Source organism: Phodopus roborovskii, unplaced genomic scaffold, assembly GCF_943737965.1.
Source record: "Phodopus roborovskii unplaced genomic scaffold, PHOROB, whole genome shotgun sequence".
In the NCBI taxonomy this organism is placed as follows: Eukaryota; Metazoa; Chordata; class Mammalia; order Rodentia; family Cricetidae; genus Phodopus; species Phodopus roborovskii.
In genome coordinates this window covers 1543889-1557951 of record NW_026126448.1, presented here as the reverse complement: position 1 = coordinate 1557951, position 14063 = coordinate 1543889, and the positions used below count along the sequence as shown (strand labels likewise).

The 14063-nt window shown below is 40.2% G+C and overlaps 1 protein-coding gene across 1 annotated transcript in view; it reads left to right on the top strand.

The window, feature by feature from the left end:
• Zyg11b (zyg-11 family member B, cell cycle regulator) overlaps positions 1-14063 on the top strand; it is a 43400-nt gene that overhangs the window by 18480 nt on the left and 10857 nt on the right. The window contains exons 4-8 of the mRNA XM_051188411.1: positions 2833-2973; positions 7081-7257; positions 12224-12288; positions 13629-13728; positions 13981-14031. Coding sequence (XP_051044368.1) covers positions 2833-2973; positions 7081-7257; positions 12224-12288; positions 13629-13728; positions 13981-14031 — 534 coding nt within the window. The remainder of the gene's footprint in view (positions 1-2832; positions 2974-7080; positions 7258-12223; positions 12289-13628; positions 13729-13980; positions 14032-14063) is intronic.

The following is a 14063-nucleotide window of genomic DNA, read 5'->3' as shown; positions in this document are numbered from 1 at the left end:
GTCATCAAGCATTCACAGGCATTAGAGACACATGTAGTAAACAGACATACATGCAGACAAAATCATAAACATAAGTAAATTTTAAAATAGTCTTAAAACTAAGTGAGGCATGCTGTTTCATGTGTATGAATCATAGGTAGCATAAGAGACTGAGACAGGAGGGTTTGAGGCCAGCCTAGGCTATGTGGCAAGGACCTGACTCAAAACAAAGGGTCATTAGAACATCATTGTTTCTCTGTGTAACAGTCCTAGCTGTCCTGGAACTCATTTTGTAGACCAGGCTGTCCTTGAACTCACAGAGGCCTGCCTTTGCCTCCTGAGTGCTGTAATCAAAGGTGTGTGCCACCACACCCAGCACAATATGCTCTTTTAACCGCTGAGGCAGCATTCCATCCCTGGAGTGTCTTCACAGCATCTTGTAGTTTATAGGTTCCTCCTCCTCTTCCTTTTCATTTTTAATTTTTAGATTTTTAAACTGTATGTATGGTGCTGGGAGTCAAACCCAGGTTGAGACAGGATTTCACTATGTACCATGCCTGGTCTTAGACTCACAGAGATCCACTTACCTCCCACATTCTGGACTTAAAGGCATGTAATCTTATGGTCATTTTCCTGCACTCCTTTTATTGTTTTTGAGTCAAGGTATCACTGTGTAGATCAGGTTGACCTTGAACTCAAGATATTCTTCTGCCTCTGTCACTTAATTAGTAGGATTAAAGGCATATACCACATCCAGCAACCCTCTCTTTTCTTCCTTCCTCTCTTTTTTTAAAGTTAAAAAATGATTACATTTTAGCCAGGCAGTGATGGCCCACGCCTTTAATCTCCACACTCTGGAGGCAGAAGCAGGGGGAATCTCTGTGAGTTCAAGACCAGTCTAGTCTACAAGAGCTGGTTCTAGGACAGCCTCCAAAACCACAGAGAAACCCTGTCTCAAAAAATAAAACAAAATCAACCCCCCTCCCAAAAACAATTACATTTATGTATATGTGTCATAGTATATGTGTGGTGGTCATAGGACAACTAGCAGGAGGTTCTTCTGTGTGGGTCCCAGGAACTAAATTCAGGTTTTCATGCTTGATGGCAGGCGCCTTTACCCATTATCTCATAGGCCCTTTCTTCCTTTCTTTTCCTTTAAATGTGTCTACTGGTCCAGCTTGGTGGTGCATGCCTTTAATCCCAACACTCGGAAGGCAGAGACACGTGGATAACTGTGTTCACAGCCAGCCTGTCTACACAGAGTTCTTGGCCAGCCAAGGGTAGTACATAGTGAGACTGTCAAAAACGAAACTGGTTTACTGGAAACAAAAAACAGTTTTTTTTACTTTTAGAGTTTTCTTCAGAGTAGAATTTAGAAATTTGGCTACACATGTTCATGGTCCATGTTTCTTTCTATCTTTTTTGTAGGATTAGGAGTTGGGATAGGGTCTTTCTGTATCTCATGCTGACTGACCCGGTACTTACCTTGTATTTCAGGCTGGCCTTGAACTTAATAATTCTCCTGCCTCAACCTCCTAAATTGTGATTCAGTTTTGAACCACCATTCCTATATTTTCTGAAAATTACTAGCTGGGTTTGGAGTTTAGTTAAATTAAGGTTTGATCTCTTTGGTAAGACCCTTGTACTCTTTGACTGGGCTGTGCATGTTAGTCTTCCTGTAACATGTTCAGTATCAGATTATTAATTCACTGGGATTGTACAGTACCTAGATCTCATTATTCATTGGAGATCAGTATGATGTAATAGTCATTATATGTGTCTGTACATGCATGATACATGTGTGTGTGCTTGGGTTTCAGGGATCCAGCTCAGGTCACCAGGCTTGCATTGCAAGCACCTGCACCACTGAGCCATCTCACTAGCCCTGTAACTTAATCTTTTTTGTTTGTTTGTTTTTTGTTTTTTAAGATAGGGTGGAGTCTGTCCTGGAACTTGCTTTGTAGATCAGGCTAGCCTAGAACTCCTCACAGAGATCCACCTGCCTCTGCCTCCCAAGTTTGCCAGGATCAAAAGCATGCACCACCATGTCTGGCAATCATTTTTTCCCTTGCTAGTTTGATTACTTTATAGTGTCACTTCTTATTAACTGTGTTTGGTTTCACAGTACTCCCTGAACCACAGATTAACCTAAGTATATTAACCTGTGTAAGTTAAGTTAGAATCAGTTTTGAGTAATTCTTCTTATGAAGCTTGATCAGTCTGGGGAAATCAACAGGTTTATTTGATGAATACATAATAAGTTCCTTCTGAGTCATGCATTATGCTAGTCACTGTTGATAAACACGTAGTGGTAAATGGGTCAGTAAAGTGGGAGGAGTATGATAACTAAGAAAAAGAAATTTGGGGAAAACCTGACTTAGATTGGTGTGTCAGGAAGGCTTTTTCTAAAGATGGGATTGACTTTAGGAAAGGTAAGTGCACATTAGTTAAGCAAAGAGAAAATTTTAGAGTGGACATTGTATCTGATGACCTTTTGAGCTAGAGCTTAGCTTTTTGAAAGATCATGGAGAAAGGCCAGTGATCCTGACAGCATTATGACTTAAGGGAAAGACTTTACCCTAAGAGGCAGCTTAAAAGCCTCAGTAAGACAGCAAGGCTTGATGAAGTATGGAAAGTCTTGAGATTTATTCTAGGTGCTGTGTAGAAAATATCACAGGGTTCTTAGTCTAGTATGTATCTCTAGAGATGATGGCTGTGGGGGCTTAGAAAGTCATCGTTCCCATGTGTTCAAACCTTAGTTATGCTGAATGCCATCTTTACAGCTGATGTTAAGATGGAGAAAGGTAGAGGGTGAAAAGAATTCTAAGCACTTCATCTTCTGGCTGTTCGAAGGTGTCTGGAGAAGCCAATGAAACTCAAATTGCAGAAGCACTAAGGCGGTACAGTGAAAGAGCATTTTTTGTTCGGGAAGCCTTGTTTCATCTTTTTAGCCTGACTCATGTGATGGAAAAAACAAAGCCAGAAATCTTAAAGGTAAGAACAAGAAACTGGTGATAAAAATTTTCTAGTAGGTTTTTGTATTTATTTTTGACTTGTATTTTATTTCTTTTTTATTTTTAATGGGATCGATGATCCCAGTTTCAGTTATTATATAAATAAGTTAATTCCATATCATTCCTGAAGTTTATAGTAGTTTCTTTAAGTAATATAAATGCTTTCCAGTGCTGTTTAGTTACTTCAGACCAATAACCCTGTGACGTTTTATTGCATGAAAATGGAAGTATAGGAATAGACTCAGTATACGTCATTGTATATCAGCCTTGTATTATTTCCCACTCAGAAGCATTTTTGAAATACAATATTGGGATTCTGTAAGGTAGGGCTAGAAAGCTCATTGGGAAAGAATATTTAGTGGGCAAGCATGAAGAACCAAGTTCAAATCCTAGCATAGCATGTTTTAAAAAGCCAGTGTGGCTTTGTAGGCTTGTAACCCCTGTGCTAGGGGCAGATGGAGGCAACAGAATTAAAAGAGCTTGCTGGCCACCAGAAACCCTATCTCAAACTAACAAGGTGGAATGTTACACAGCATGACAAAATGTCCTTCTCTGGTCTCCATGTTTCTACACAAATATGAGTGTAATACCACTCACACACATACAACAGTCATCTCCCAAACAAAGATTCCAGCCAGGTGTTGGTGGCGCACACCTTTAATATCAGAACTTGGGAGGCAGAGAAGTGGATCTTTGTTAGTTCTAGTCCAGCCTGGTCTACAAGAGGTAGTTCCAGAACAGGCTCCAAAGCAATACAGAGAAACCCTGTCTTGAAAAACAAACAAACAAACTAAGATTTCCATAAGGTAGGGCCTAGGGATGTCGCTCAGTTGGTAGAGTCTTGTCTAAGATGCATGCGACCAAAGTTTTAACATCTTAACACTGTATAAACTGGGCATGGTGGGACATGCCTGTAGTCCTAGTACTTGGGAGACAGGGACAAGGAGAATCAAGTTCAAGGGCATCCTTGAACATAGTGAGTTGGAGGAAAACCTCTGCTATGTGAGACCCTATCTAAGGAAAAAAAATGTTCATTAAACTAGGTACAGTGACACATACCTTTAATCCCAACACTCAGGAGGCAGAAGCTGATGGATCTTTTCAAATTTGAGGCCAATCTGGTCTACATAGTGAGACCTTGTCTCAAACAAACAAAAGGTTCTATTAATGTAGATATGGGTATGTAACCCACTGTTAAGAGTCTTGTCTCATACATGTGTGGTCCTGGATATAGGGCCCTTAGTATGACACAAAAAAAGGAGTGTTGGGGGGAGCAGTGAGATGGCCCAGCACTTAAAGGAGCTTGCTGCCAAGCCTGAGGATGTGAGTTCAGTCCCCAGAACCCACGTGGTAGAAGGAGAGAACTGACTGCTAAAAGTCTTCCTCTGACTTCCAGGTACATGGATATGCATACCCAAGTATTTTTCCATCCTGTTTATAAATATCCTGTACTTTTGTAACAGACCCATGGTGTTAACCAATTAAGATGTTTTTGAAAGATGAGGAAGATTTCTTTTTCATTTTTCTGTTGTACTGGGATTAAATCCAAGGCTTTTCATATATTAGACAAGTGTTCCACAACTAAGCTACATCCCCATCCAACTAAGCTACATCCCCATCTTTTGTAGACTAGGTTGTCCTTTGCCTCCTAAATGCTGGGATTAGAGATTCTGTCCTAAGATAGACAGACAGACAGACAGACAATCAGACAGACAGACACACACACACACACACACACACACACACACACACACACACACACATTTGGCCTGTAATTCCCAGCTGCTCTGGAGGCAGATGCAGGAAGGCTACAAGTTCATATTTGACCTGCATAGCAAGACTTTGTTTCAAAATAAAGATGTACAAAGTAAGGAATGGGGGATATAGCTCACTGGTAGAGCATTTGCCTAAAATGCATGGCCCTAATGCTTATTCCTCAGTATTCACACACACAGAGGCATGCATGGGCATGTGTATATTCAGTTGGATATGGTTGTATTAAGCCTCTAGCATTCAAGAGGCTGAGGTAGAAGGGTTTTAAGTTCAATCCTAAGTGAGCTACATAGCAGGTTTGAGAACAACCTAGGCTTCATGAGAGCTTTGGGGCTGGGGAGATGGCTCAGCACTTAAAAGTACTTGTTGCTCAGACCCAGGTTTGATTCCTAGCACCCATATGGTGGCTTACAGCCATTCATCACTCTAGTTCTAGGTAATCCAACAGGCATGCATGTGGTGCACATTCATGCACACAGGCTAAACATAAATGAAAGTAAAATAAATTTAAAGACTAAAAAGAAAAATAAGGATACCTTGTCTTAATACAGATTTAAAGTCAGGTGTGTGTGTGTGTGTGTGTGCCATAACTCTGGCACTTTTGAGGCAGATGTGAGCAGATCTCTGATTCATTGCCAGTTGGTCTGTAGAGCAAGTTCTAGGCTGGCCAGGGCTATGTAATTGAGACCTTGTCTCAAGAAAGAGATGGAGGGTAGTTAGAAGAGCATATTTGCTACATCCAACGTATAGCTTAGTGATAGAGAACTTGTGTTTGACCTCTAGCACAGACATAAATAATAACCAGCAGTAGGAACACAAGAAATTTAGATTTGATAAGGCTACATGGGCCTCAAGAATCTATATTTTAGCCCCAGATTATTCTTATGCACAATCAGTTTTGAAATTTAAGGAATGTAAGACTTTATTTCATATTTCATTTAGTGGGTACAATCTGAAGAGGTGGATTTTATCTACCATTTTATAGATTGTGAAACTGAGGGCCTGTGGGATTAAGGAACAATAAGTCAGTGGCAGAGCTATAATTGATTTGATACCCTAGGTATCTTAAATTTTTGAATGGGCTTGGGTAGGAATTATAACATTTTATTATTGTCCCTAATGCCTGTCACTCATGTAAACCAGTAGATGCTGGTACTTGGTCTTTTTTCCCCTTCCAGTTTTGTACCAACCATCTCCCCCATGCTCCCAGGTAGGGTTTCTCTGTGTAGCCATGGCTGTTCTGGAACTCATTGTGTAGATCAGGCTACCTTCAAACTCAGTAATCTGCCTTCCTCGGCTTCCTGAGTGCTTGGATTAAAGGTGTGCACCACTGTTGCCCAGCTCCAGTTTTAGTTTCTATAAAACTGAGCACAAAGGACTAGATCTCTAGCCCTGATTTGACATATTCATTAATTTATTTAGAGATTAAAGACTAAGCCCACTTACATAAGTAGAGTTTTGTTTTTCAGACAGGATCTTGCTGTGTCACCCAGTTTGGCCTCATATCTTCAATCTTCCTGCCTCAGCCTCCCAATACTGGAATTATAGGCAAGTACAGTGCCCTTTCTCATTATTTATAAATGAATAGCTTTTAAAATATGCTCATCTTCCCAATCTAGGATTTTAAAAATGATATAGAAGTAATCCTTTCCTGAAACAAGGAAAAGATCTGGCATAGCTATGGAGGGGATTTAGAGGATTGCTAAAGATCACTTGTAGTTTGGCAAGGTGACATTTATATTTTGTTATTCTGGTAATGAGAATACATGGGTTAGTCAGAATCTGAAGTTCTTTTCAAGTTACTTCAGTTTTCTTAGTGTGATTGAAAGATTGGTTTTCCAGGGCTGGAGAGAGGCCTCAGTGGTTAATTGAGAGCATTTGCTGCTGTTCAGAGAAACTCTGGGTTTTATGTCCCACACACAGCAGCTAATAATGGTCTGTAACTTCAGTTCTGAGGGATCTGGCACCCTCTTCTGGTTTCTGTAGGCACATACACACATATGTACATAATACATTTTAAACAAATCTAAGTTTTCAGCTGAATTGAAGAATGGGGAGAACTGTAGAAGGGAAAGAAGACAAGTGAAGAATAGTTATCTAGTCCAGAGAGAGGATGGATGGATTTTATTGCATTCTAACTGGCATCGCTGTCAAGGAAGGGAAATTTTGGAATTGAGAATAATAACGGCTTAGGTGCTTTGCATACAAACATGTCTTTGAAGTTATTCTATAACAATAGTGTAACCTTATTATATGAAGAGGATTTGTATTTACGAGGTGAATTAAGAGGACTAAATGTTTTGTTTTGTTTCAGCTTGTGGTTACTGGGATGAGAAACCATCCTATGAATTTGCCTGTACAACTGGCTGCAAGTGCCTGTGTGTTTAACTTAACTAAGCAGGACCTTGCTTTAGGCATGCCTGTCCGGCTCCTCGCTGATGTGACCCATTTGCTGCTCAAGGCCATGGAACATTTTCCTAATCACCAGCAGGTGAGCACCTGTGAATTCCCATTCCAGTATTCTTAGATTCTTCTTCTCCTATTTCCTTACAGTTCAATTTAATAAACCAAGCCTTCTTGTTTGTTGTTTTGTTCTTTCAAAGCAGGAGCTTTTGTAGCCCAAGCTGTTCTTGAACTCCTGATCCCCCCTAAATCCATTGCCAAAGTCCTGAGATTAGGCGTGCATCACCATGCCCAGAATTAAAATTTATTGGTGTTCCAGGCATGATGGTGCATTAATCCTACCATTTGGGAGACAGAAGTTGGTGATCTCCCTAAGTCTGAGGATAGCCTGGTCTACACAGCAAGTTCCAGAGCAGCCAGGGCTACATAGAGAAAACAAAACAGAACCAAGACCCTATTGGTGTAATTAGCAAAGGAAAACTGAGAAAAAAAATTCATAATAAAAGATTAAGAAGTAAGGGTGGGAAAATGGAAAATGATTGTAATAGATAATAGATATGGGTTTTTGTTTTTTTTTTTTTTGTTTTGTTTTGTTTTGTTTTGTTTTTTCAGTGCTAAGAGTCAAACCCAGGGCCTTGCCAATATTAGTCAAATACTCTGTCACTAAGCTGCATCCTCAGCTGGATTTCTTTTAGAGATAGGAAAATATGCCAAAAACTAAGGGAGAGATGTGGCTTAGTTTGTAGGATGTTTGCCTAGCATACACAGATCCCTGGGCTTAATCCCAAGAACTAAACAAAACTGGGTATGGTGGTGCCTTGCTGTAATTCAGAACTCAGTATATGGGAGCAAGAGGAACAGGACACTTGTCTTACAAAAAAAAAAAAGAAAAAAAAAAAAAAAAAAAGAAAAAAAGAAAAGAAAAGGAATTGTACTAAAACTGTGGTGATAGGAGTATAACTGACTAAAAAAACCACAGTAACATGAATTGTATACTATGTGAATTGTATCTTAATAAACCTGTCATATAGTTAAAAAAAGAATCTGTATAAATACGATGTAAAATGACAAAAATCAGAAGTACCAAATATATATATATATATTAATTAATTAATTAATTAATTAATTAATTAATCTGGGGTTAGTCATACAACAGAGTGCTAAAAAATAGTTTCAGTCCATTGTTGTGGGAATACTACAGCAACAGGAGCAGGAGGATTGGCTGGAGACATTGCATCAGTAGTCAAATGGTGGTGGTTTTGTCCAGTCCAGGGTCCTAGTTTAGGGAATAGTGCCATCCACAGTGGGTGAGTCTTCTCACCTCAATTAATCTAATCAAGATAACCCCTCAGAGATGCTCAGAGGCCCATCCTTAAATTAAGATTAACCATCACAGAAAGAGACTTTGTCTCAAAGATAAGGTGAAGAATAATAGTGGAAGATTACCAGTGTAGACCTCTGGTCCCCACATGCTCATGCACATCAAAACCACACATACCACAGATAAATAAATAGAACATTTAAATGTTACTTAGTTTATGGCGCTGGGAAGATGGCTCAGTGGTTCAGAGCACTTGCTGCTCTTTCAGAGGACCTAGATGAATTCCCAACACCCACAGAGCAGCCAACAATCACCTGTAACTCCAGCTTCAGAGGGAATCTGATGTCCTTTTCCAGTGTCTGCAGGCATTGCATATACATGGTCCACGTGTACACACACATAGATAGTATATAAATACATTTAGCTGGGCGGTGGTGGCGGATGCCATTAATCTCAGCACTCAGGAGGCAGAGATAGGTGGATCTCTGGTGAGTTTGAGGCCAGCCTGGTCTACAGAGTACCAGGACAGGCTCCAAAGCTACTGAGAAACCTTGACTTGAAAAAGAATAAATAAACAAACAAAAAATAATCTGAAAAAAAGAAGACATAATATTTAGATAGACATGCTCCTGTGTACCTATAGACTCAGCTACTGGAAAGATTGAGGAAGGAGGATCTTGTGGTGATATATTATTTATGATTTATTAAAGCTTGCCTGAGGATTCAGAGAGCAGAGTCAGCCACAAGCTATAGAAGACAGGCACACACCTTTAATCCTAGGATTTAGGATTAAGTGGTACAAAGATCTCTGTTAGTTGGAGCTACATGAAATTGATCCAGTCCTAAAGAGAAACAGCTCACACAAAGATGATCTCAACACTTGGGATCCCAGGACTCGTGAAAGTTATTTAAGACAGGAACAGGGTCTCAGAGCTGGCATTCGTTCTCAGGCCACACTGAGGATAGAAAGACATTGAGTCTCATGATTATCCAGCCTCTTTGAAGAGAGCATAGCAGTCTGGGATTTTAGTCTGAGGTTGGTGGAGCCAGGATTGCCTTTCAGCCTGAGCTAGAGGCAAGAGATAGTGGCTATCTGTCTTCCTTTTCTGATCATCAGCTTGAACCCCAATATCAGTCTCTGGGTCTTTTATTTTTTGTGTTACAGGATCTCTTGAGCCCAGGAGTTACAGGCCATCCTGCTCAACCTAGTAAGACACCTTTCAAAATAAAGAAACCCCTCACAGAAGGAAAAATTGCAGCTACTGGATGCTATTATGAACATTTTCTTCAGCTGTTTGAACTAAATGTCATAGGAACGTGAGGGAAATGAGTAGTGCTGTCAGGTACATAGTGTATGGATAAGGGGCAGGAAGACTTCAAAGAGCAGGTGATGGAGCCACATCTTGAAAATGGATAAGAAAAGCAATGGGACCTAAATGGGAATGTATAAGCCATTCCAATAAGGGCAAGTTCTTGTAACCAGAATGTAGGAAGGACAGTGTAGGACTAGGCCAGTGATAGCCAAATTTGGTGAATGGCAGTATTGAAAGTTCTTGAATACTTGCATATTTGAGGCTAGAGCCATAAAATTCAAAATTCCAGCTGGTCAAAACTTAAAGAATGTAACAATTGTCATCTTCTCTGTTTGCTTATGATATTTTGCAGAGGGAATAAGCCATTGATCAGATGGATGCGGTGACGCTTCTCTGTTATCAACTTAAGCCATTAGTTCAGTTGAGTTTAGTATCTCTTTATTCCCTATGATGAGGTCTGTAATTGAGGCAGAAAAACTTACAATGTAGCACAGCATAGCAAGCACTAAGAAAAAAGTCAGCCTAAGAGCCCTAATGTCAAAATTGAAAATCCGAGGCCTTTGATACCTTTACAATGAATGCTCAGAGAGCTTTTCTGTTCTGTTCTTTTCTTTCCTTTTCTTTTTGAGATAGGGTTTCTCCGTGTAGTTCTAGCTGTCCTGGGACTAGCTTTGTAGATCAGGCTGGCCTTGAATTCACAGACATCCACCTGCCTCTGCCTCCTGAGTTCTGGGATAAAGACATGCACTACCACCATCTGGCCTTAGTTGCTTATTTCAGATTTTGGATTTTCATATTTGGTCTGCTTAACTGGGAAAATCCATGCCAGTGCCATGTTCCCAATCTTTAATGCTTGTCCTTCCTGCACTCTGTTCACAAGCTGCTGCTTGCCCTTAGAGTGGCCTACCTATTTTCATAATAGTTCCACTGCTTTTCCTAACCATTTTTCAAGATAATGGCTCTAATATAACCTGCTCTTTGAAATATTGCCTTACACTAAAAGCTCTGAAGTCTACTTTTTATTCTCCCAGACAGTTCAGCTAAGTAGTACTGTACTGCTGGGAGCTTAAGAGAGGCAGTTAGGACCGTTGAAATCTAGGAAAGCATCCTAAGAGGTGTAAATACCAGAGCCTAAGAATATAGCTCAGTTGAGAGAATGCTTGCCTTGAATATACAAAGCCCAGAGTTCCTTCCCAGGGAGTAGGGCTTACATTTGTTTGCCTGTAATCCCAGCACTTCAGAGGTAAAAGCAGGAAGACTAAAAGTTCAAAGTCATCCTTAGCTACATAGTAAGTCAGAGGCTAGCCTGGGCTGCATATAAGAGAATTGACTTAGTGGCCAAGACATGCTCTTAGAGAGGACCCAGGTTTGGTTCCCAGTTGTTGTAATTTAAGAAAAGCAGCAGGCAAGAGAAAGACTCCATGAAACAAGGTTCAATCAAGCAGAGGGTTTTTTGTTTGTTTGTTTGGTTGGTTGGTTGTTTTTTTTTTTTATTTTTTTATTTTTATTAGGGAAGGGATTATAAAGGGGAAAGGAAAGTAGAGAGACTAGTCCCCAGAGACAAGAGCAGCAGGAGAGAGGGAGAGAGAGATGAACAGACAGAGGGAGAGAAAGAAAGAGGGAGAAGGGTGGGAGGTGGGCAGGGTCCTTTTAAAAGGAAATGAAATGATTGTTGTGCACAGGCAGTGCTCTTCAGTGGCTGCAGCTGAGGGCGTATCCTGTCCGAGCCCCAAGGACAGGCCTGAATATTAATACCAGTATCAACATGGAGACTCGCAACCTCTGCAGACATTAGGCATCCATGCTGGGCACAAATATACACAGGCAAAACACTCACAAAATAAAAATAAATGTTTTTAAAGTTAAATGGTTTTCAAAGAACATAATTTAATATACCGATAGAAAACTGAATTGAATTCCCTTGCTTAAAACTATAAAGTTTTCCTGAAATAATTTATTCTTGATAGCATTTATAAAGAATTAGTTTAAAGAACATACATACTTATGACCAGGTGTGGTGGTACAAGCCTTTAATCTTAGCATTTGGGAGGCAGACACAGGTTGATCTTTGGTAATTCCAGGCCAGTCTAGTTTACATAGCAAGTTCCTAGACAGCCAGAGTCACATAATTGAGAGATCTGTCTCAAACCAAGAACAAAAATTTTGTGTCTTTCAGGATTTGAAAACAGTAACTGGAGCTGGTTGTATAATTAGCTGGAGCTTAGTTGGAGTGTTTGCCTTGCACTCATGATCCCTGGGTTCAGTCTCCAGCACTCAGCATGCTTACACTCTCCTCACACACATCTAAACATAATTTTAAAAATATTCTTTAAAAGACTGTCTTTGGCTAAAAGATAAGAGAAGATGTTCTTTTTAGTTTTGTTTTGTTCTTTTCTCTCTCTCTCCTTTTTATCCTTTAGTTACAGAAGAATTGCCTGCTCTCACTCTGCAGTGACCGGATTCTTCAAGATGTTCCATTTAACAGGCAAGTAATAGCTTGACAACATGAATTCAATCCCCAAGACCCACATTGGTAGAAGGAGGGACAACTTGACTCCCTCAGGTTGTTCTCTAACCTCCATATGCATGCTGTGTGAGAACATGCATGTGTTCACACACTCACATAGAAATAATTTTTAAAAGTTTTTAACAGGGAATATGCATAAAGCCATGATGTTGAAATGCTGAAGTGTTTTCATTGTAGAAGATAAAATGCCACTTTTGACTATGTTTTTATACTATTGTGTCTTTGTGTATATTTTTGTGGGTGTGTGTTGTTGGTATGTGTGTGTATAATGTGCACAGGCATCAGTGTGAAAACCAGAGGTTGACATTGGGTGTCTTCCTCAATTGCTCCTTACCTTATTTTTTTGAGACAGGGTCTCTCACTGAACCTGGAGTTCACGGAGTGGGCTAGACGGGCTGGCCATCAAGTCCCAGGGATCCTCCTGTCTCTGCCTCCCCAGAGTTAAGATTACAGGTATGCGTTGCCATGCCTAGCTCTTTTACATGGTCGCTGGGGATTCAACTCAGGTCCTCATATTTGTGCAGCAAGCACTTTACCAGCGAGCTTTCTGCTCAGCCCCTTGCTCCTTTTTCTCTGCCATTGCTATCATAATTCCAGTAGGAGAATTAGAAGTTCAAAGCTTGCCTGGCAAATTACTGAGAATGTCTCAAAATAAAAACAAAGAGCCAGGTATGGTGGCACATGCCAGTGATCCCAGCACATGGAAGGTGGAGGCAGGAAGATCAGTGGTTCAAGGTTATCCTTGGCTTCATAGAGAGTTTGAGGACAGCCTGAGCTACATGAGATCCTATCTCATAAAGACATAATTAAGGGCTGGCAAGATGGCTTAGCTGGTAAAAAGCACTTTTCATAAAAGCCTGACCACCTGAGTTCCAACTCTAGAACCCACAGTGAAAGGAGAGAACTGATTCTCAAAATTTGTCCTCTGATGGCCACATATATATCATAGCATGCCTGCACACTCATGCACATCATAGATAAACATACACATACTACCAGTAGGGAAAATAAAAATAATAGACACTATAAATAAATAAAATAAGGTAAAGGTTTGGGGATATATCTCTATGGTAGAGCTTTTGCCTAGACAAGGCCATGAGTCCAGTTGCCAGCATGGGAAGGAAACCAAAAAGGCAACATTTTGAAAATACTAATGATAATTTGTTATTCCTGTTCATTAAGAGAAAGCTTCCCTTCCCTTTCCACACACTAAATTGTAGGTAGGATCAGCCTTCACCTGGCTCCCTGAAATCGTGTCTGGATCTCCCAAGATTGAGGAAACTCTCTTGTGTTTTCAGGTTTGAAGCAGCCAAGCTTGTCATGCAGTGGCTTTGTAATCACGAAGATCAAAACATGCAGAGAATGGCAGTTGCTATCATTTCCATCCTGGCTGCCAAGGTACCTGATTTTTGCTGAATGATTTCCTAAAGGCAGTTTTTTCTCATTACAGTTATAACTGTCACTCCTGTTTGTGTGCCAGAAAAGTTAGTACACCTCTTTGCTACCCTGCTTATTTAATTGTGTTGAATATTGCAGAATTGGAGGCTAATGAGCTATTTCAGTCTGGCTTTGGAGGCTGTTATGGTGAATTACAGTAAATTCACACCTATTAGTACTTGAACATTTACTTTATCTTATATCTGCTTCCAGCTTTCTACAGAACAAACTGCACAGCTTGGTGCTGAGCTCTTCATTGTCCGGGTAAGTTTACTTTCCCTCTTTTTAGGATACTG